The 23328-nt window shown below is 42.5% G+C and overlaps 1 protein-coding gene across 10 annotated transcripts in view; it reads left to right on the top strand.

Moving 5' to 3' along the window:
- Positions 1 to 3608: 3608 nt before the first annotated feature.
- chl1a (cell adhesion molecule L1-like a) overlaps positions 3609 to 23328 on the top strand; it is a 48850-nt gene continuing 29130 nt past the window's right edge. For 9 of the 10 annotated variants that reach the window (XM_086214509.1, XM_086214508.1, XM_086214505.1 and 6 more), the window contains exons 1-5: positions 19632 to 19765; positions 21769 to 21945; positions 22661 to 22769; positions 22857 to 23038; positions 23146 to 23268. In XM_086214509.1, the coding sequence (XP_086070635.1) occupies positions 21864 to 21945; positions 22661 to 22769; positions 22857 to 23038; positions 23146 to 23268 (496 nt within the window). In that variant the 5' untranslated portion in view covers positions 19632 to 19765; positions 21769 to 21863. Of the gene's footprint in view, positions 3730 to 4985; positions 5107 to 19631; positions 19766 to 21768; positions 21946 to 22660; positions 22770 to 22856; positions 23039 to 23145; positions 23269 to 23328 lie in introns of those variants that run through there. The other variant, XM_086214501.1, reaches the window with a different exon arrangement.

Here is a 23328-nt window from a genome sequence, read left to right as displayed (position 1 = left end):
TAGAAAATACTGAGCTGTGTCCGTCCGCCACATGAGATGGAATACGGCGTGCCTATCACGTATTAAAATTCGACATAAATTTAATCTTTTAAATGTCCTCAGATGATACCGTTCACATTTATCAGCCTCTCTGAAAACATGATAGCTATCAAAAAAAAAAAAAAAATCCCCTGGAGAACTGAAACTAAAGCCTGGTTGGAAAGTGTTGTGAGCTGTGAAAATACTGTTTTTGATTGTTTTATCTCTTTGGGTGTGCCAGGCCACATGAGATGTCACTAGGGGGCATTGTTATACCACAGGAGGAAAGAGCTGCTGCCAATAAAATATACGTCCATCACCATGGCAACTGCTTTTTTCCACAATCCTTCCTCTGTGGAATATATTTTGCACCTTTCCTCAGAGGGTCAAAAACAAAGGCCGGGGGTCAATGCGAACTACCATTGAGACTGCACATATTGATAGAATTAAATTGCTACGGGGGTGTCAGACTCACCACTTGAATATAGAGTTTTCAATTTGGCTGAGACATTGTTTCACCGCGTACTATAGGAATATTTTCATTAATAAATACTGTGACTCAGACGTGGGGAGGCATCTACAGATCTCAGTTATCAGCGGTGAAGTGCTTTGAGCCAGACAGACACACAACTCCAGGTCAAGATTACAGGTCAGCGAGGCACAATGGCTTTAATGGGTGAAAATGTGTGATCTCCGAGCAGCATTCCAGGATCTCTCTCCGAGGAGGGTGAAGTCAGGGTTCAAGACACGGCCGGTTCAAGTGGAAATTGGAATGTAAGCTTCTCTGCTGTAGCTTTAAAATTAAGTCTGGACCTTGCGGGAGCAGAGAGTGGCCTAGTCAACCTGGCACCGAGGAGCCGCGCTTCACGGTTAGTATGCATTGGGCGGGACTGTTTTGCTTTGTTGTTTTTATTTATTTTTAGTTTACATTAACATTTTAGAAGATTAAAATGCAAAAAAGATTAAAATCTCAGTGAACACTTGTAAAGGATTTTAAAGTCGCAACAACATCAAGTGTTGTGTGAACCTAAATTACCTGCAGTCAAAGTGTTTTAATCACCTCATTTGTAAATTGAGAGACAAAGGTCTTTCTGGAGGGTGTTTACGTCTTCGGTGGTATTCACATTTGTAGCCGTCTCACACAAAGCCTCAGTATATTGAATCTCCTTGCCGGACTAACATTTTTATAACCTTATCTACAAAGATATACCCGAAAATTATCATGTTTATTGTTCGGCTCAAAGTTTTTGGCAAAAAAGTGATTTATTTCAGAGCAAGGACGTGCTGTTTATAGCAGAATGTGCTTCATGGAGAGTTTTCAGAGGTTCTTTGACAAACAAGGTCGATTCACTTTGAATTTACATCTGAATCACGACCACTTTGCCAGATGAATTAAATTCAACACCACAGTGTTTTCTGCTACATTCCGACTGTAGCCCCAATATAACGCATACACAAATCTCCACTCCACAACAGATCAATGTAACTTCACATTACTCATTTTTAACCTTTGCACTGTAAAAGAATAGAGCACTTTATGATTCATCGTCTTGTGGCAATCCAAACATTATAAATTTTACAATTTGAGGTGTGAATGCTTTTAAAAGTTGCTTTTATTACTTGCCATCTGACAGTTATTGTTCATGATGAATATCTTCTCATTTTCTCAAACCAGTGTTCACACAGTCCCACTTTCTGTCTTATCCAAAAAGATAAGTCAGTCATTCAGTTTCATATCATGAAACTAACAAATCTAAATATTAGCGTTGCAATTTTTTTTTTTTTGCACAAGTTACTCTCATTTTACTTATTCATAGTCACTTCTGATGCTGTACTTTTCTTGATGTTTCTATGTTTCTTTGTTAAAAAGCAGGAAATCAAACTTCATCTCCAAATCAACTGAGAGAGAGTCAATGCTGGATCTGTATCCTTCAGTACACCCTGTAATCAGATGCTGACTTGGAAAGTTCCTTGAAAACATAGTATAATGCGCTTCCTATGATGTGTGTGTGTGTGTGTGTGTGTGTGTGTGTGTGTGTGTGTGTGTGTGTGTGTGTGTGTGTGTGTGTGTGTGTGTGTGAGAGAGAGAGTCCTCGTTGGTCTCCTTCTCTGCAGACAGCTGCTCTACACATTCCTCGAGAAACGTGAACAAGCACTTTAGGTGGTGGAATGTTTCATCTTGAGGACAGAAAAGCACACAACACATTTTTCAGTCTTGGTTGAGTGTTAATTGTGTTTGTTCACCGCTACAGCCGACAGCCTGGGTGTTACTATAAATGAACTCAGACGGGTATGTGTACTATGTGTCTGTAAACACGGACATAGTTTCATTTGTTTTCACCTGCACTCCTTCCTCCATGAGAGATATCATATTATACACTTGCACTGGTCCATTGAAATAATCTTGAGCTGCATCACAGTTAAGTGGAGGAGACAGAAACAGTAAATGAGAGCAGGGGAGTTGACTCAGCTAAATTAATCCAGTTTAGATACTCAGGAAGAGTAATTATGTGCATGAATAAACAGGGAAAATTACCAACTAAAAATACAGTATATCTAAGGGTCATAAATCTGGTTTCCATCAGAGGATTTGGATTTACATTTTAAAGCATTGCTTTAGGAAAGATGGACAAAAATGTGGGGCGGCGCGGTGGTGCAGTGGTCAGCCCTGTCGCCTCACAGCAAGAAGGTTCCGGGTTTGAGTCCTGGCTCGGGCGCGGGATCTTTCTGTGTGAGTCTGCATGTTCTCCCTGTGCCTGTGTGGGTTCTCTCCGGTACTCCGGCTTCCTCCCACAGTCCAAAGACATCAAGAGGGGACCAGGTTAATCCAGACTCTAAATTGACCGTAGGTGTGGCTGTGAGTGTGAATGGTTGTCCGTCTTTATGGGCCAACACATATAGACAGTGCTAACCACTGCACCAGCGCGCCACCCAGAAGTAATTTCTGATGTGGCAAATCTTTAACTCACTTTTTCCTCGTCTCCAGACATCACGCAACAAATCCAAAACTGGCTGGCACTGAGGAGCAATTACAACCTGTCCAAACTGAGCGAACTCCTCCATACCCACGCTGCTTTCCTGTTCTGCTTCTTTTTTTCTTTTTTTTTTCGTTTTTATGGCCACAGCTATGTCAAAAGTTTAATATACTGCCATCCTCTGGTGGCATTACATATCATCATTTTACTTAAAATTCTCTAATTAAACAGAAACGCAATTACTGAGGCAGGCTGGTGTTGAAGGTTAAAGGCCCCCCCCCCCCCCAATTTCCTAGCTGCACCCTTGCACAAGGAGGCTCATCTGTGACACAAGTGAATTTAGGTGAGAGTAACAGATTTTTTTTTTTTTGATTGACACTCGACACGCGCGCGCGCACAAGAGCACGCGGGCTGAAACATTTCCCCACGTTTTGTGCAGACACATGAATCCAACCTACAGCCAATCCCTGCATGCCGGCGATAACACGCACGCACACACACACACACACACGCGCGCGCGCGCACGCTCCGTCTTCGCCGCGTGTCCTTTGACCTCATGCCGCTTCTAAAATAGAGGAACGACCTTGTGAGGCTGGAGTCACAGTTGCAGTTGTTGACTGCGCCGCTCAGTTCGGACCGTCAGTCAAAGACTTGGGCAGATTGAACTTGAACAAATTCATTCTTGATGAAAATGTGATACCGGAGCTTCACCCGAGGACCGTGAAGAGCGACATCGGTAGGAGACGCTCCCCATCTCTCCCAGTTTACCTTCAGGCAACCACGTCATGTTTCTTGTGCGGCTGAAAAACTCTCATTTTATGCGTCATGTAAACTGGGTTGTCGGCATGAAGTGGAAATGTTTAAACTGGGATTAAGTAGTTAATCTAACCAGCACAACTGCAAGTTGGAGTCTGATAGTAACTTTTAATTTGGCATGGATGTGGGCCAAATAAACAGCGAAGATGTGACCCACATTTGGAAGGGAATGATGAGCCAAAAACAAATAATGCTATTATCTGGGCTTCTGTTTCCCACATTATAGTGGGAAATGATCCAAAACAGAAAGAAAACCCCTTTTAATTTTGAAGGTTTGCCAAACGCGTTTATGATTTCGCCCAAACATGTCAAAAATGTGACCTCATATAGCAGTATAAATCAGTAGGACTCGACCTGTGACCTGGCAGGTATGTGAACAGCTCTGCAAGAGCAGAACACAGTTTTCATGAGAGTTTTTCTTGTCATTTTTGAACGCTGTCCTGTGCTGGAGATGCTAATCCTTAAAATCCATTAGAAAATTCAATATTGAAGGCAAGTTGTGATTGAGACTGTAAGGTTTTTAAATGAAACTGTCACGGCGTGCCAAATAATAAAGAACACGCAGTGCTACGACCAAAGGTTGGGTTCCAACCACAAAAATACCTTTTAAATGTATTACATACTGCACCATTTTTTATTCTTATTATTGTGTACAACATTGCGTTATTAAAAACACACGGAACCATGAGTCAACTTGCTGGGTTATCAAGAAGATATGCCTTAAAGTACTGATCGCTTTGAAATGTGTTTTTTTTTTCGTCGTTATAAAAAATAGCGTCAAAAAATGCAAAAGTAAAAGCCGGCAGCCATTGGATTAAAAGTGCAGCACTAATCGGAGCCCTCGAATTTAAAAGAAGCAGTGTTCATGTGTGGTGCAGGTGATTGCAAGATTTATTTATATTCCACATACCAGGAAACATTTATCAGTAAGTTACTGGAGTGTAAGTAGGTTCTTATCGATGGTGATTGGGGTTTGTGATACTCTTAGAATAATCAGATTTACACAAGAATGGGAGCTCAGGCGTGAACTGTTCGCTGTGAGGTCACCTCTCTCTCTCTCTGTCTCTCTCTCTGTCTCTCTCTCTCTCTCTCTCTCACTCACTCACTCACTCACTCACACTCTCTCTCTCTCTCTCTCTCTCTCTCTCTCTCTCTCTCTCTCTCTCTCTCTCTCAGTCCAGAACTCTGAGCCAGGCTCGGTTCCTGTGAACCTGGCCTATTCAGCCTTGTGTATCGCAGCGAACTGGGTCGAGCTCCGGTCTTTATGTGACCCAACTTGACTGAAATGTGATAATTGGTGAGTTCTGGGATCCCTGTGGTGATGTTTGGTCAAGCTTTTAATAAATTAATTTCCAGCAAATCGTCGCATGAGAATAGGGTCAGCTTTTATTTTTGAACTATGAAAAGTATCCAGTCGTATGTTTGGTCAGGCGCGGCGGGCTCTGATTCTCTCTCACTGCACGGGGTGATGTGATCCAAAATGCAGCGAGAAAAGTGCATCTTATAAATGAACCTACACGCAGACGGAGTTCCAGGTTGCGCTGCAAAAAGAAAAAAAAAATCATGGGATATTTCTCATTTTGGGATATTTTATATACCGAGCAAGTATTGATTTTTATGGCAAGGTCACAGGTGATGAAAACAACCCTCAATTACAGCCCTAGCAAATCCTGTTTCACTGCTGGATTCAACAGTCCTCTTAAATCTTCCCTCTCTCTCTAAGAAATCCTGTATTGTGCATGTTGTCTTGATCAAAGGGTTTCCCTTCTGAACAGAACCTTCCACATCCTTGTCTCTTTGGCATTTTCTACTTTATTAAAGCCAGAGAAAAGATGATAAATTGGAGTTGTCAGGGTGTCTGAGAGCTCTTCTTTTCAAACTCGGGCTTGAATGCAAACTGACAGTGAACTCACGCTGCAAATGTCATAATGCTTTGACACTGTGAAATGAAAATCAAAACTTCTCGCCGCAAATAGATCCCCAGTGGCGACAAGGAGAGAAGATCAATGTAGCGTTTTCCAGTGAATCATGTGGCCTACTACTTTTTTCAGCATCACCCTGGGACAGGTATATCCAGCATGTGTTTGCACATGCCAGGCATGTTTCTCCACCTATATACTTCCAGGGAAGAAGCATTTACTGCCTCTCAGAGGCCTCTAATTGTATAATTGGAGCTTGTTGGTTTTTGTCTGTGTTGCAGGTCTAGGTGTCTCTACAGAGGTGGTGACCTAAAAAAAACAAACAAAAAAACAACATCCTGCTACCTAAAACTTTGTGTGCAAACTATTTTACTGTACAGCATGGTTGTTGAATGTAGTTTGCAGCATATTTAGGCAACATTCTACTATTGATAATACTGAGAGTGGCTTTGAATTGCTGCCAAATGTGTTGAGCTATTTCAGCTGCCGTCAGCATCTGAGCAGCTCATTGTTATCCATTAGACGCAGCTAGTGCAGCCTAAGAGCCTTAACAGGCAGGGGGTGAGTTTCTCAGCCACTTAATCAGTGATGCGCTGGGGAGCTCCGTGCCAGCCGCAACATTTTGCCATCAGCATGCAGTGACAACACGAATGAACATAAAATACATTTAGTGTAACCTAATAATCTAATTTACTGGAAGCCTAAGCGCTCTGGATTGCCTATAACTGCTCTTCTGTCACTTTCAGAGGGATTTCACATGATTTACATTTGTTGTTGTGAGGGATTTGTCCAGCTTTAGTGTTTTTCTGTGTTTCCCAGTGCACATAACGCACAACAAGTTTGGTGAACAGGCGATACGATACCGAAGTATCGGAGGTTTGGAGCTGTTGTTTTTATAGCTGGAAACCTCACAAAGTGAGTGAGAGCTTTGGATGACATTTGGTGGAAAGATGGGCATTATTCCAAGAAACGAGAGGTTAACTTTTAGAGATGATTCCATGTAGCGTGAAGAACATTTTGGCTTTTCCGTGATTGTATTCTGCATGTTTTTAATGTGCTACTTCATGTTTGGTGACTCCAAAATGCAGAAATCACCAGCCAAAAGTAGCAGCCGGTCTCTCTTGTTCACACTCACACCAAACTGGGGGGGCTCTGTACTGTCAATTGTAATAATGATAATAATTATTATTATTATTTTTCAAATCAAGACAGCTGGATTAAAAAGATGTGGATCACACTTGAAGACGCAGTGAGAGTTGTTAGAGGTAGAAATCTCGGTTAGTTGTGATTTTCTGACTTCTGGAGTCACCAAGAAACATGAAAGAAAACACATTTGTGTGATCAAGACACCTGAGGCTGAGCAGTGGAAAGATAAATCACACTTATTGGGGGAGGGAAGGCTTTAAGCTCCCGCAAAATGTTATGGCTCATCTTCTGGATCGGTGATCTGGTTATCTATTTTGTGTCGCTGGCTGGGGAATCCAAGTGCTTTCTAGTCTCGTTATCAGAGCTCTACAAGTCCACCATTAACAACAAGTGAAATGTGACACCGTTTCAGTCCAAGCAATAATAAAAGAAAAGATATGCGATATTAAAAAAATGCAAAGAGTCCTTTAGGGTGCTGGATAACTAAGGCTGCCAAATATCTGTTATTCCTTCAGAAATTAATCAATCTGAAGAAAAAAAAGTGATGGCTTTTTCCTACGAGGCACCATAATCCTACATTTTACATATCAATAGTCCGGGAGAAAACATTCCTGTGGATTAACTGTTTGAGTACTGTTTAAGCAGATAATCTGAAAAACTGCATACATGAATATATTAAAAGAGTCGCCTGGATCTGCACTTGAGAATAAGCGATAACAGCTGTCACAAACAACCCAGCAGACTCAGCTGATGTTTATATCTTTAAATGTTTTTTTTTAAACTAAAAAGCATTGATTTCTTTTTAGTATTTGTCGCTGTCTTCTTCACCACAGTTGACATTTTTAATTTGATGAAGAGTGGCAGGTGGCTGTGCCATGCCAGTTCCCCAGGTCTTGCCTACTGTGACTAGTAACTCCCTTCTTTGGTTCCATAAAAGGACACGCAGAAATCCCAGCCCCACTACCAGCTGAATAATTGAATGGTGCTTGGTGGTGCTTTAATCAGGAGATGACCATGAAAGAGAAAGTAAATGGGGTGAGTGCTGATGTGTGTATTTGGTGAGGGAATTTATTGGTCTCCCTCTGGGGACAGCCAGTACACATTTGGAATGCTTGTGAAATATTTACAGGAGTCAGTAACACAAGAATTCACCACAGTTAACACAGCGGTTTAAAATAGAGGGTTCACTGTCAGAGGCTGATTGTGTCATCAGCCGCTCCATCTTTTCATATCTTTGGAAAGAAGAAAAGTTTACAGATGTTCACTCTCATCTGTTCACGGATTAGGCTTTAGATTTCTTTCAAATGCTCAATAAATCTCCTCAGTGTAGATAACAGCATTCCTGTTACCATGGTGCGTGGCTTTCTGGCTCTCTGCTCTGCTGGTTCCTAATAACTAAGGGCAAAGGTCATGACCGCTCCAGCCGACAACTGTTTGGGGAAGTCAACGACTCACTCAGGGGGCACAAATAACTTTGCACCCTGTCTGAATTTGAGCAACTGAGGCCAACCCTGCAGGCACAGGAGAACAGGGATGATCTGGCTTGGAGGGAGGTCCCTCATGCTGTCCTCAGACCCCCCTGTGCTGTACTTCAAGGAGCAGTTCAGTTGACAATAGGCTGCATTCCTCAGTGAGTGAGGAACATGGTTTGCTGGCGCTCAAAATGTCTCCTCACGCCATTCATCTGGACTCTTGCCTTTGAACAGTGCCCTCACTGTTAAGACCCCCCTCTTTTAGGACAAATGCTCACTTTGAGACAGAAGTACAGAAATAAGCTGTGACATATACAGAACCTCATCGTGTTGACAGCCGACAGCATGTCCTGGTTGCCAGACTCTGAAGTAAACATCCTCTCTACGTGTGGTCACCACCTGCAGATTTCTCTCTGGATCACTGCAAACTGCTTTGTTTTGGTCTTGGAACCTGTAGAAAGAGGGGAACTATAGAGGGGCTTGTTCAAAATCAGAGCATGTCGCACATTTAAAACTAGTATAAACGGGCACAAGAGGACATAATGATAGGAAGCCTTCCATCACAGATAAAAGTGAAGAATTTTTCCGTGATGCTTGGAGTTCATGTTCCTACATGTTGCCCTGCTTTAGGACTTGTAGGATTTACAGTCCAACATCCTAAACAGGCATGACACGGGGAAACAAGTGGGTTTGTCTCTGTTACTGATTTTGATTTTTGTGTCCTGCTGTTGTGCAACTTTTTTCTGTGTATTTTGATCATTTGATTTAAGTCCAGCAACGTTCCAAGAGTGTATGACTGAAGAAAACCAGATAGAAAAGGCGGGAAATAACACAGAGAAGACTTAAATTGGAATGCTGAGAAGTGGGCGTATCCGGAACGTGTCATAGCATGAAGTCAGGTGAGGCCCCTGCAACAATGACGGGATATACGTCAGGGAAGGAGATGACGCTCCTCATTTGCACCGTAGGTCCTGAAGCAGCCTCTGTTAAACACCTTGATGATTACCTGGAGCTGTCCCACATCCCAGCGTGAATAGATTGGAGCCAGCAGAGTCTTAACAACAGTATTCTAGGAGAAGAGAACAAGGTTTGAGGTGGTGAACACCCAAAAACACACAGACATAGCATTTTTGCTTGCCAGTTACCAAATGTATCTGAGCTTGTAGACATAGACTGATGAGCCAAAGCATGAAAACCATTGACAGCTTGTTTAGTATTGAGTATTATACAACAGGCCTGTTATAAATCCTCCTTCATAATTATGATTTTCAGTTTTTATTGAATTTGCTTGGCAGAGCAGATTTATTGGCCACTTTGACAGCTTTATTTATTCCTGCTCTTGACATACTCTGGGTTTTCCTGAGAGCTGTAGTTTATTATTTGTCCAAACCATTAATATGGTTAAAGGTGACAAAATATTAAGAGGAGTTCCTGGTATAAGCCGGTACAAAAATGAGAGCCTCTGAAATAATTAACACCCTTCTGAAGTGGATTCAATAAAAACTGATTATAATCCTCATCACAAGGGGATTTATTGCAGGGTTGTTGGATTATTGATGGGTGGATGTCATGCATGTGTCATGTAGTTCTTTTTGGCAGACTGTATATTGCTGAGCAGGTGACCAGTGTGAACAAGGATCTAAACTAAAAGGGTTCAGCAGGCATTTTTCATTTCAGGTCAATTTTAAGACAAATTAGCACAGTAATAAAAAATACTGATCTAAAATTTAATGTTACACACCCATTTTTTTGAAAGTTCAAATATTACATTCTCATCGCACTACAAAAAAAAGTCCTACAGGCTACTGCTGGGTTCTAATTTAACAATGTACTACATTTTTTTTTAGACGATTGGGTTTGCATGTGAAATCATTTGCCGTCTACCAAGTCATCTTCTGTTTCTAATGTGTGTAAAAGTACAGTGTTGGAGTACTGAAGTAGTATAAATGGAAATTGAGTGCAAGTATTTCAAAGTGGTATAAAAACAGTCAATTAATTGAGTCTGGCTACCATTGTTACGTATTAATGTCATTAGCTGCTGAATTGAATCACTATTATTGTGTCAACTCATCAATCTAGGACAAAGTTTAGTCATGCATGAGAGTTCTCAAGAGTTTCACCACCACCGAGAGTATGTGTGGCAGTCTGTCATGGTAGTATATGTAGTATTATTTTATCATATTTTTGCCCAGTAACTGAAATCCCTTGTGCTTAGCTAGCGCACCAGGAGAGGATTAACTCTGACCCTCACACTCGCTGCAATCATTTTGCTCATCTACTGCTGGTGTTCCAACAACGGGCTTTGAACTGAATGTCTGTCCTTTCCTGCTGCTGGAATTTGTTTCATATGCTAATGAGCTGGTTTCCCATGGATTTCTTTCTCCCATGCCATAGATATTTTGCCCCCCCCCCCCTCCCCTTTGCGGTCTGTGTCTTGTGCTATAGCTTCATGTCTGCTCAGAATCCCAACCAGGTGTTGAGTAACAAACAGTATTTAATGATGCTACGTTGTGACACTTTATAGCAGGTGCTGATGTGCATCTGCAGCAGGTGTTGAATACAGAGCTGTGTGAGGCCACGCAGAGGTTCAGGGAAATCAGGATGCATCTCTTTTCTTGTTCGAACATGCATTGCTGTCTAATCTGTAAATGTGAGGATTGGCAGAGTACCGCACTGTTGTGACATGATTTGAATTGAAACAAATGTTTGTGCGAACAGGCTGCACGGTGGTGCAGTGGTCAGCACTGTGGCCTCACAGCAAGAAGATTCTGGGTTCGAGTCTCGGCTCGGGCACAGGATCTTTCTGTATGGAGTTTGCATGTTCTCCCTGTTCCTGCGTGGGTTCTCTCCGGGTACTCCTGCTTCCTCCCACCGTCCAAAGACATGCAATTGGGGACGAGGCTGATTGATACTCTAAATTGACCGTAGGTATGAATGTGAGTGTGAATGGTTGTTTGTCTCTATATGTTGGCCCTGTGATGGACTGGTGACCTGTCCAGGGTGAACCCCGCCTCTCGCCCGTAGACGCTGGGATAGGCTCCAGTCCCCCCCCGCGACCCTTACTAGTAAGGAATAAGTGGAAGACAATGGATGGATGGATGGATGGCTGGACAAATGTTTGTGCGAACAGGCGGCACGGTGGTGCAGTGGTTAGCACTGTCGCCTCACAGGAAGAGGGTTTGGGGTTTGAGCCCAGGATCTTTCTGTGTGAGTCTGCATGTTCTCCCTGTACCTGTGTGGGTTCTCTCTGGTACTCCGGCTTCCACCCACAGTCCAAAGACATCAAGAGGGGACGAGGTTAATCCAGACTCTAAATTGACCGTAGGTGTGGCTGTGATTGTGAATGGTTGTCTGTCTACATGTGTTGGCCCTGCGATGGACTGGAGACCTGTCCAGGGTGAACCCCGCCTCTTGCCCGAAAGCGGCTGGGATAGGCTCCCCCCGCGACTTAACAGGATAAGCGGAAGACAATCGATGGATTGATGGATTGATGGATTGGGCGAACAAGAGCAGGGCTGACTGGAAAGGAACTGTGTTTAAACATGATATGAGACAAGTTTTGGTTTGTTATTCATGAGACATTCATCATGCTTATGACTGATCTCGTCACCATGACCATCAGTTGGACCCACAACAGTGTAAGTTAGGTGTTAAAATGCACCTGCTAATGGCTACTGCACGCTGAGTGTCAGCAGGTAAGGGTTTGATTTTCTCATATTCTTCTTCTTGAATTGCTTCCTCTGTAAATGCCACTTACCTCTTCTTTTCTCATCTAAGATTTCTATAATGACAGTTCTGATTTAACGTCTCGCACTTGAAAGTAGCACCGTAACTCAGCAAGAGTTTCGTGCCGTTAGTTCAACTTCAATCGTGCAGAATCAAACATATGGAGAAACACGCACAACTCTGCACACTGCTACTCATAGGAGGATAGTGTAGCATCAAAATGATGTTGAAACTGTTACTTTGAGCTGAAAATGCTGCAAAATGTTGCTTTAATAATAATAGTAGAACAAACACCTTGTCATGTGTAAGCAACTGTAACTTGTCCATTACCAAAAATGATGTGTTAATTGGCCTTTTCTCAAATTAAGGTCACTGTAAAGTTGTCTGTTTCAGATTCTTCCCCTTTTGGAAGTTGTTAGGATATGTTTGGTGTTTGGTAGAGCCTGCAGGAAGCAGGCCATGGTGCCAACAATGCATAACCAGTTTTGAATTTATAAACAGCCAAATCTCTGAATCACTATGTCTCATTTCCGTGGAATAATCAAAATGTTGTCACCGCGCTGAATTGCCCCACTTTGAATAGGACATGACTTGTGGACACAAATGGACATTACGCGTCGTTGGCATCATGTTGCTCCTGGGATTAGAGTATGTCCTTTGTGGTCTCACATCCAGGTCCTCCAGATGAGTCCAAGATAGGATGAATTCAGGTTTGCAGTACCTGTGCAAGGGTCCAAGTAAAAACAAATATCATCGTAACTGCAACTCTTTGTTTTATTCTGTCAGTGGCCAAATTAAGCCTTCAATGGCTTGTTGAATTGAATTTCTCAGTATGTAGAAACAAAATTGTTTGAGTGTTTATTTAATAGCTGCATTGGAATACTTTTTAAACAGCTTTTACTGGAGCAACTTGTGAAATCACAGAAGAATGTGAGTTTGAGCACCTCCAGTGACCCCAGCTAAGGCTTCTGTGAGTTTTCACTGAGGCATTTAAATAACTGCACATCGTCCTGACTTCAAACAGTACAATTGTGTGAGGGTATTTGGTAATGGTTTGTCTGCAGAGTCGCTACAGGGGGATTTCGCAATCTCTCGTGTACTGTAAACAGGCTTTTCAGTTCGTCCGCGAATGTGACACTGGCCAAGTTTAATCTCAACCTTCCAGCATGTGACGCATCTGTGTCAAAACACTACCTGATTGACATTTTCACTGGTTGTTGTGTTGCACCTGTTCACAAGCTGAAAGATGTCAAGCAGTGTGTCATCTGCATATGGATTGATCTGGGCCACCGTGATCTCGACAACATTTTTTTCTTTGTCATATCCTCCATAGACCAGCTCCTAAACTTCCGACCAAGCACAGAGGAATCTCTAAAACACTGTTTAATGGACCCTTTCAATTGAAAGCACAGACCAGAACAAACACTTTCATTCATGGGGTTCCAAAAATGCTAATGAAGCAAGGCTCTGAAACTTTCACAGGGGTACACTTGTTATGGCCCTATATTAGACAGTAGTACGACTGTCACTCACATGGGATGATGCAAGGTACAACTCCTATGGTCACTGTATTTAAGACCTACCAAGCTCATGAGTTGTAAGCGCCATTGGCCCTGAGCCACAGCATTGATGTAACAGATTAAGTGCAAACCAGGTTAAAGTGAGCTGGTAGTGCTTTTCCTGAAACTGCTGACCTCACTGAGCAATGCTGCACATGCCACTGTTGCAAATGTTTTCTTTTTCTATCTGAAACAAGACCTGGGTACCTAATTTAGTTCCTTTTTATGTACCATCATGTTCGAGAATCCAACTTCTTTGAATCTTTGAAAAGGCCTCAGATGCCTCTAGTGCTCTCGTACTAACATATTTGATTAATGCGAACTCTTGTTTTCCTTACTGATCCAGATGATACATGTCTCTTTTGTCCATGGCACCTTGTATATTAACAGCCAGGGTTCTTTTCAATTCAGAAATCAAAGATTGTACCTGTATTATTGATTTTTTTGTTGCCTGCCCTCATTAGGACTCATTGATTTCCAGCTCATCACTAGGACATTTATTTTGCTTTAGATTCCCACTGCTGATGGTCTGTTCAGGACACTGGATGCCAGATGAAATGTCATGCTGTTATTTTTCTCCTGAAAAGCTACAAATATCAGTTGGTTTTTCACATTATTCCATCTGGAATTATTCACCAAATATATCAGGGTTTTTTGTTAACTAATACGAGGGATTCAGTATCACACTATATTATATTATTTCTTTTCTTGCTTGTGTTGTACGTCGCTTTGGTGTCTGCCAAATGAAATTGTAAAAAATGTGGGTGATGAAGTGTATTGTGTTTTCTAATTTGTATCATACCTCTTAATCTCAGTCTCACTTTGGGGACTGAGATCCTGGCTCCGACTCTTTTCACATCACAAATTAGAAAACCGATGTTAAGATGAAATGATGATTCTTTATATTTGGTCTTGTTTGAGAGGACGCTGAGCTGCAGGTGTGAGGCGTTTGAAGAAAAAAACCCAAATGCGTTTTTTTTTTTCCCGAAGTGACAGAGAATCCTTCTCTCTCTCTTTTTGTCTCACTCTTTTTCCATCTTCTCCTCTTCTTTTAGTTCACCTAAGGCTTGAGAAATGACACTTTCACACTACTTTTTGGTGTTTAAAAGGCAGAGTGTGTGCGTGCGTGCGTGCTACAAGACCAGACAGGTGAAGGGAGGCTTCACCACTTTCTGTATCTGAGCCCTTTGGAGATGAAAGTAAATCCCCTGGATCAAGGAACAGCTGTTCTTTCCAAACATCATAAACTGGTATTTATCACAACTTGTCACTATGTGCATAGAATTCTCTGCAGCTTCATTAGAGGCTGTAAATGTCTTTCTTTAACAGCCAACGATGTGAGGAATAGTCAGATGACAAGAATGTCAACAGGTAAGTCAATAGGCCTGCCTTCCATTTTTCTAAACTGTGTACAGAAAACACACTGCCTCTTTGTATTGTGTTTAAGAATTAGCATTATGTCTTTGTGAAGAACGTTCTACCCAAACAGATGGACTCAGGAACAGCTGAGTCCACCATCGACGCTGACTAATTCAAACAATTCCTTTTATATGTTCGGGTGTCTGCTTGGAGAACGTGTCCCATGCATGCACAGATTTTTGGCATCTACAGGAACATGAATTCTGCGCATGTGAACAACATATCAAATAGTAATTATGATAATAATTGTGACACACATGCTAGAGGAGGTATGATTTTTAGGGTATAATTACAAAGATGTAGGTAGGAACAAAACGTTGTCCAAAATGTAGTAGCGCTGCATTTTACTCCAACCAACACAACTAAATTCCACTTTAGACCTTCAAGATTATCCCCCTAAACTAATTACCAGCTTAGTTCAGACCAGGGAGCACAGCACTGCTTGCTTATCTGCCTCAGTGATGAACAATGTGTCAGGGTGACAGAAGGTGTGAAGAGGTCTTCTTGTGCCCTCAGTGTTTGAAGGGAGGAAGCTGAGTGTGACTGCTTGTCTCCACACTGTCTGTCCTCGGTGCCGCTAGCTGTGGCAAACCGATTAAGCTCCTGAATGCCAGTCTTTGACACTTCTCACTTCGATGGGGGTGGTTGTTTCCATCGTGGTTCATATTGTAGCCATGGTCACACACACATACACACACACACAGACTCGGGTCAGTTATTGTTTGTTGGAAAGAGGTGTTGTGTTGTGTTATCGTAGCTGCGTCTTATGACATTTCCACTGGGAAGTTTTACAGAGTTGTAGAGGAAAGTCTCGCGCTCCGATGGTGTTTTGGTGTTAAGAGTGTAATTGCCTGCCAAGTGTTTGCGCGCCAGCTCAGGAATCATTTAACCTCAAGTGACTGAGCTTGGCAGCACTTAAATAAGACACGCCCCCACAAACAAGCACACAGCACGTGCTCTGCAAACATAACATTCATGTCAAACGATGAAGGAAACCACTGTTCTGGTGATAGCGGCGAAAAGTGAAGGAGTGTGTTTTAATCACCACGAGCCCGCGTTGTCTTGAAATTGTCAAAACAAATCTGTGGAGGGATCAGTCACACTTGCCAAGTCGAAATCAGCTGTTTGAAACACAATAAGAGGAGCACTGAAATAGCAGGCTCTCTTTTGAGGGTTTCAAACATGAAACGCTGCCAGGCTTTGGTTTTAAACCTGTTATGCTGCGGTTGTGAATGCGTGGGGCTCCTGACTCTTTACATAATACTGGAAGCACAGGTTGGATGTGTCACCGAGCTGTTTGCGTGAATTCCAGGCATTATTACTAACGTGTTGAAATGCTCTGAGGACTCGAGCCACACGCTACCATCATGGCAAGCAGTGACAGGAAGACATATTGAAGTTGAACGTGGGGAGTTGGAGATTTATCACCTGGACTTTTTTTTTTAAACTAAGTGTTAAGACAACACGCTGATAGGCTCTTCCACCTCTCTAACTTCTGATTTTTTTCATTATCAAATAATACACTAAATATTTTGTCATTCAATCAATTATTCATCTGCTCTGTAAAACACAGGCAAAAATGGAGTACTACTGGCAGTAATGCAGTAGAGGGAATTTAAGTTACTATGATGACTGACTTTTTAGAAGCTGGAACAATCAAGAAAAAAATGTGACTGGAATTATTTATTAGTTTATCAGAATAGTTGCCAGTCATTGTTGTGTTTTTAGGTGCTGTTATTGCCTCATAGATGGCACAGGTGGGATTTTTCCACGAATTCATGAAAGTATTAATTTTCTTCAAGCAAGCAAGCCTGGATCCAAGTTCGTCGTGTTTTTTTTGCCCGTGAGATATTAAGTAGCCAAATGTTTTCCTGTGCGGCTAAAACACTGTAGCTGGGGAAAGTTTTTGTTTGAAAAGCCTCTTTGGTGTTTGCTCATGAGTAGAGTTCGAGCCCAGCCCCCCCCCCCCCCCCCCAACAGCCCATGGGCGTCTGAAACCTCCTCCCTTGTCGCTGTCATTGTCTGCGATGACAGCAAACCTTGTTGTAATGACACATTTCTAATATTTATGCAGTTTCATGTCTGCGTGGGTGAAAACTCTGTCATTTCTTTCTCTTGCGAGATCAAACGTTTTGAGCATGGCGTTCTGAACAAAAAAGGTGAACGCCTTAACTCAATAAGGTGTGTCCCACCAGCTTTTCCGACCTTTCTTTGATTATAGTCATTACACAAACAAACATGAATATTTACATTTATTTAAATTCTCATGTTACACACTGCTGCTGCATGCCAAGCCAGTCACACACATCTTTGGAAGGTATTTTATAATTTGTGTCTGCGAGTTTTGCATGAAGACACAAGTAGGAGACTTGTAATTATCAGAGAGCACCAGAGGCGAGGACTGTTGGGGAGGAAGTGCATCATGACAAAGGCGCCGGGCAGGGCAACCTTTTCACTGAGTCACCACAGGGGATTGAGATATTTAGTGGAAGCCTGAAGTGGGAACTCACAAACCACTTTGTCTCTGGTTTGTTTCAACATTCACGTTCATTTAACCGGCACAATGACAGCGGTCGTGAGCAGAGACCCTGAAAACGCTTGACAGCAAAACGCTTTGGTGTCACTCGGAGTGTGTGAATGTGTCATCAGTCAGCTGCAAGTCACAGTTAGAGAGACGATACTTTGAAACAAGATAAACTTAATAAACGTGTGTGTTGATGAATATTACGGAATATATCTGATTAACACTTGGTCCCAATCCACTCAGACTGTGTCGTATTTCATTAGGATTTAGCTTACTGAGACTAGCTTGCAAGAAAATATACACAAAATATCAAGGGCGATGGCAGTTGGAGGCGTGGATGATGGGTGAGGCATGTCCCTTTACAGTATAAAGAGATATTTGCATTTTGTCACGCAAAACTTACCGCATACTGCATTTATTTTTAAAACACCAGGAGAACCATTTCCCAGTGAAGAGGAGGTAACGTGTTAACCCAATTAAAAAAAAGAGAAAAAAAAAGAAGACAAATTCACCTGCGTGTTCAGTGTTGTTTTTACTCAATCCCAGCGTGCGGGTTCAGTTTATGACTGTTAGCTACAAGTTTGAGCTTGTTCCTGTCACTGAAACCCATTAACTGAGGGACGAGGGCAGAAGGACTGATGTTGACTGTCATCTGTATGACGTCTGAGACCAGACAATATATGTTTGGACATGCTACAGCTATTGTGTCTTAGATTTACATGCTTGTGTTTGCACGCGGCCCTGTCAGGCTGTGGTGGTCATGCAGGTCCTCTGAGGTTTCTTTTTTTCTTCTTCATGTTTACAGAAGCCGCGTGCTTCTAAACACGCCATACGTTTAAAGTCATTACAGCTGTCGTCTTTAGAATGGACTGTGTAATTAAATCCAAACATTCTGCCCAGACTGTGCACATTAAGCCAAAAGACCAGTTCTTGATTGTAGGTAAATAAGAGGTTCGACACAAATTTAAGAGTTAAAGGGAAATAATAAAATATACAGGAGCCAAGCCAGTGTTTGTTCTGGAGTAAAGTGTTATTCTCCACGACATACTGTCTTTTTACAGAGTTCATTTACCTTCTGGTGGATTCATCATATCTCCACTGATATAATTCCTTCTCAATCTAACTACTTGTATTATAAACGAGAGATGCACCAATGTATCATGTGTACGGGTGGATTTTCGCCTTGATGATGGCAGTGGCTGTTTATCCGATGATTTTAACGAAGGCGGTTTCATGATGAGTGAGTGTGTGTGAGTCGACTTGTGATCCTGTTGCAATGAGGATCTCTTGGTTTTGTGGCACAAAAACTGGAATAAATTAAATTTTTCTTAAAACATTGGTATCAACCCATAAAATCAAGAGAATTAGAGGACGCAGATGAAGCTAGAAACCTCCTCATGAGAGAGAGATTTCAGTTTTTAGCTCATAAAGAAACCCAGATTGTTATTATATAATTCCTATGCTTACAGGATTAAAACCTAAGAAAGTAAAGTACTGTAGGAGTAAGTAAAGCCCCCAATCATGCAGCTTAAATTCCTAATGGCCTGTTATCAACCCTGTGTCTATTTCAGGCAGGTCCTCCCATGCTTCCATCTATCAATACCCCGGAGCAAGGCATGGAAATGAAAGCACACTTCCACAAAAGCTCAGGTTCTCAGAGAGAAGATGACTCCCTTCCCTTTTCAATGGACCTACGACACATTGCATTAAAATCTTTGAGGTAGAACTGGGTGTAAATGGGCGTGCATAGTGTGTAGAAGGTTGGACTAAGGAATCAAGAAAGAGAGAGGGACAGAGAGCGAGAGAGAGAGAGAGAAAGAGAGACATGCTTGTACTTCCTCTCCACCCAGTCTTTAATGCTCACAAAAGTAACCCTGCAGTGCAGCTTTGTCCCAGACATTGTCACAGGCTTAGAGCCTCTTTGGCAAGTGAGAGGATTTGGCGACATATGTCACTTGAGTGAGTCTCCTGTCACTCCTTCAGGCTCTTGAGTGGAGGGGCGGGCTGGGAGGCGTGCACCAGGGGAGTGAGGTGGAGCTGGGAGGACATGTCAGAGATGTTGGTTCAGAGAGAGTTGTTGGACTGATCTCCTGATGGTCCTGTTTCATGCTTTCTCTATGGACTTGTAGTGCAGCTGCCTTGGTCCCCTGCTAGAGGTGGACGTTAAGATGTAGAATGACTCACAGAACCAGTAAGTATTAGTTACTTCATGAAAAGTTAAATAGTTTGTTTCTGTGTGTTTGTCTGGAATAGCATGTTTTATACGCGTAACATTATTTACTACTGCTCGAGGGTTGCAGCTTTAGGGGCGGTTGCTGATTGGTCAGAAGGAGACTGTGCAAAGGTTTAGCTGTTTAGGGGGAGGTTATTGTAAACTTGTGCGATGGCAAGGATTAGTCGTGTAGTAGTCACATTTTTCACGCCCTGACTTAGGAAACACAATCCATGCGGATTTGTGGCCATGATCTGCCATGTGTTCAGGTAATAGATCCTTTTGGCTTCCAAAACAAATGCTTTGAATCTCTTTACATAGAGATGCCACCCTGTTTGACGCTCCATCATTTTTGACTTGAACTGTGTCAGCTTTGTTTGAATTATCAGTGAAGTGGCAGCTTTTCAGAGCTCCACGTGCAGCTCAAGCCAAACCCACAAAGTTCTTTGGACATCCACCAAGCAGTGGATTTGGTACACATGAATGAAAGGTGCTTGTTTACTGTGCTGTCAGAATCAACACAAATCTGGATGAAAGGTCCCACATCTCGTGTGACTGGGTGATTGTGGGCCTTCAACCATCTGCGGAGACCTTACAGGCTTTGCAGGGTTTGTCATTAAAATCACAATACTGTACCATTTTTAATTGTGCCTGCGCTGTAGCGCTGCCAATGCCTGACCCTGTTTTCTAAAGCAAGGCTGTATCTGGGTGTGCAGGCGTGTACTCGTGGGCATGTATATGCGAACGAAAGAGGCTTACGGCTTTATTGCAACATGGAAATTTATGTTTGCGCCACACGAGCAAACATCTAGGCAGTTTGGTTTACCATTTAATCCAGCGGAAGATAATCACAAAAAAGTACTTATTGCGAATAATACTCCGCCACAATCTCTCAATTTGTTTAATTGATTCTAAATTCAATCAGCTTAATCCTGAATCTCGTCTATAACAATTACCACATTACCCTTTCTCACTAAGAAGAGACAACACATGCAGCTCTGTGTCCTTAGAAGAACCCTGAGAAGCACTCAGTCAGTTAAGTGGCGTACTGTATGACTGCTGGAGCTCGCTGCCTTCATTCTCCTGATAGTAGGATTAGCTGGAGGCTGAACCCATTTGGCATCGCCGAGGCTGCCGCCACAGTCTCAGCACTGTGAGAACTAAGCCGTGAAAAATACTGATGGGCTTAGACCAATTTATAGTCTGCCATCTTGGATCTTGCGATCGCAGCAGACAGCAGCTCAGGCCTTTGTGCCAGTCGGGTTTACTGTACGCATGCCATGAGATGCCACCAGCCAGGCTTTACAGTTCAAAGGGTAATCTCCAGACAAGTGCTCTGCTGTGTTGTGCTACAACATCACAACAATGAGGAACAACCCAGGCTAAATGGCTGGCGGCGGTGAGAAACAACGCATTCTCGAAGGGCTACTTATCTTCATTTTTGTATAAGCAAAGATACCTGTCGTGCCAGTGATGAAATTAAAATCATTTTAATCAAAGTCAAACGTTTTCACTTTAGTTGCTTAATTCTGTAACTGCTGTTACTCTGCCACTCAAACTAAGACTTCAGTTTAAATTGCCAAATTCCCTACAGGCCATCTACATTTACTAGTAGAACATCATCACGAACACATCACACTGCGGCGCAGCACATCTCAAAATAAATTGTCAAAAGACATTGGAAAGTCTCTTGAATGTATTTTAATGTCACCAAAAAGCAATGAAAAATATGTTTTTTTTAAAGATGTTAGATGTAGTTTCTTTCGTACTCCTTTGGCAGTCAGCCATTTTTCATAAAGTGCTATTTTTAGAGTCTGTTTTCAGCTCGGCTACCTTGATCACTTGCAGACCATTTAAAGCAAAATGAGTCTTCGGCACGTCATTCGTGCCGCACTTATGTGATGAGAGCCAATGCTCAGCTTTTCTTCCCCTCGTTGAATAACTGAACTTTGGACCGTGTTCTGTAAATATTCTTCCCCCAGCTCCTCTGTGCCTTCCCAACTCTGAGTGACGCCAGTTGATCGCCCACGTCAACACACTCCTGATCTCCTCTTTCTCGGTTAACCAGTAGAAGGTGATGAGGCTGGCAGGGAGCCTGTACGTTGCCCTGCTGCTGGCCCTGACTTCCAGGGCCGCAGGCCTCAATATTCCTCTGGAAGGTAGGTGTGTCAACAGATTACCGTTATACCTTTTGTGTATTTACTCTCCAGTAAAACTAAAGCAGCGATTTACAAGGTGTGATTAGCATCCAAGGCAAAATCGAATCTTTTATTTGTATTTCAACAGGTTATTCAAACTAATTTTTTGTTTCTTCTCCATCTGTTGTGAGTAATTCGGATAAAAGTGCCTGTTAAAACCTTTGGTGTCCTTCCTATTTGAGTATTTTGATGCCTTTGGATCTCTGATGGCTGCAGCTGGAGGCGATATGCGTCCATCACATTCACATTAACACAATATCTCGGGAATATCTATGTTGATTTAAGAATTCGGTACACATTTAGTTCTGGCAGTTAAAGTTCAAGGTCACTGTAACCTCACAAAACATGATTTTGAAATTGTGAATTATGAATAACCTATTGGAAGTTTTGCCATGGAGCTTTCTCTGTTGAAGTCAAAGAACATTTTGCAATCAAATCCTTGCGTGCTACTTTAGCTCACTGTGTATCTTTGTTGTCCAGATTATGCAGCATTGTTGGCTCACAGCTTTGCTCTGTTGCTGACTTCTCACTATGAGCTGCATGCAGGTCCGAAAACAACAAAGGAAAAACTTGTGCTTTATTTCTTTCACTGTGAACAACTTTGCTTCATTTTGTGTGTGTGTGTGTGTGTGTTTGTGTGTGTGTGTGTGTGTGTTTGTTTTCATTCACAATACAGTGGAGCAGCCTCCAACCATCATAACTTACACCTCGGGTCCCATCATTGCCCTTCCATTTGACACCCTTGTCACCATCAGGTGTGAAGCCAGGGGCAACCCTCGTCCAGAGTACGTGTCATCACCCTGATCACAGCCTTCCGGGAATAACTGAACTCTCTCTGTCTGAGTGTCTCACTGGATGTTTTGATCTAACAGATACAGATGGACCAAAGGTGGTCTTGACTTTATTCCTCCCCTAATTGCAACAGCCGACCACAGAGATGGAACGTTCGTGCTTCCCAACAAGAACCTTGCTGACTTCCAGGGCAAATATCGATGTTATGCTTCAAACAAGCTGGGAACTGCCATGACGGAGGAGATCGAGCTCAGGGTTCCTAGTAAGTTACACGGAGAAACTGCTCACGAGTTGTTGCTCTATATTGAGAATCTGTATTTTCCTTCAGCTTCCATTTCTCCATATATATCTATAAATATTTTTGCTCAGGTATCCCAAAGTTTCCGAAGGAGTTGATTGAGCCTATTGTTGTGGAGGAGGGAGAGCCAATCGTACTGAAGTGTAACCCCCCGGCAGGTGTGGCCCCACGCAAGATCCACTGGATGTCTATTGGTAAGCCAGGGCGCAAATGGCAATGCAGATGATTTATGTACTAAATATGTTTGTTGGTTA

The sequence above is a fragment of the Aulostomus chinensis genome, chromosome 9 (assembly GCF_037954235.1).
Source record: "Aulostomus chinensis isolate RoL2024-O1b breed Wild chromosome 9, RoL_Achi_v1.0, whole genome shotgun sequence".
Taxonomy (NCBI): Eukaryota; Metazoa; Chordata; class Actinopteri; order Syngnathiformes; family Aulostomidae; genus Aulostomus; species Aulostomus chinensis.
Note: the sequence above shows the minus strand (reverse complement) of the source record. Positions and strands in the feature narration are given on the sequence as shown.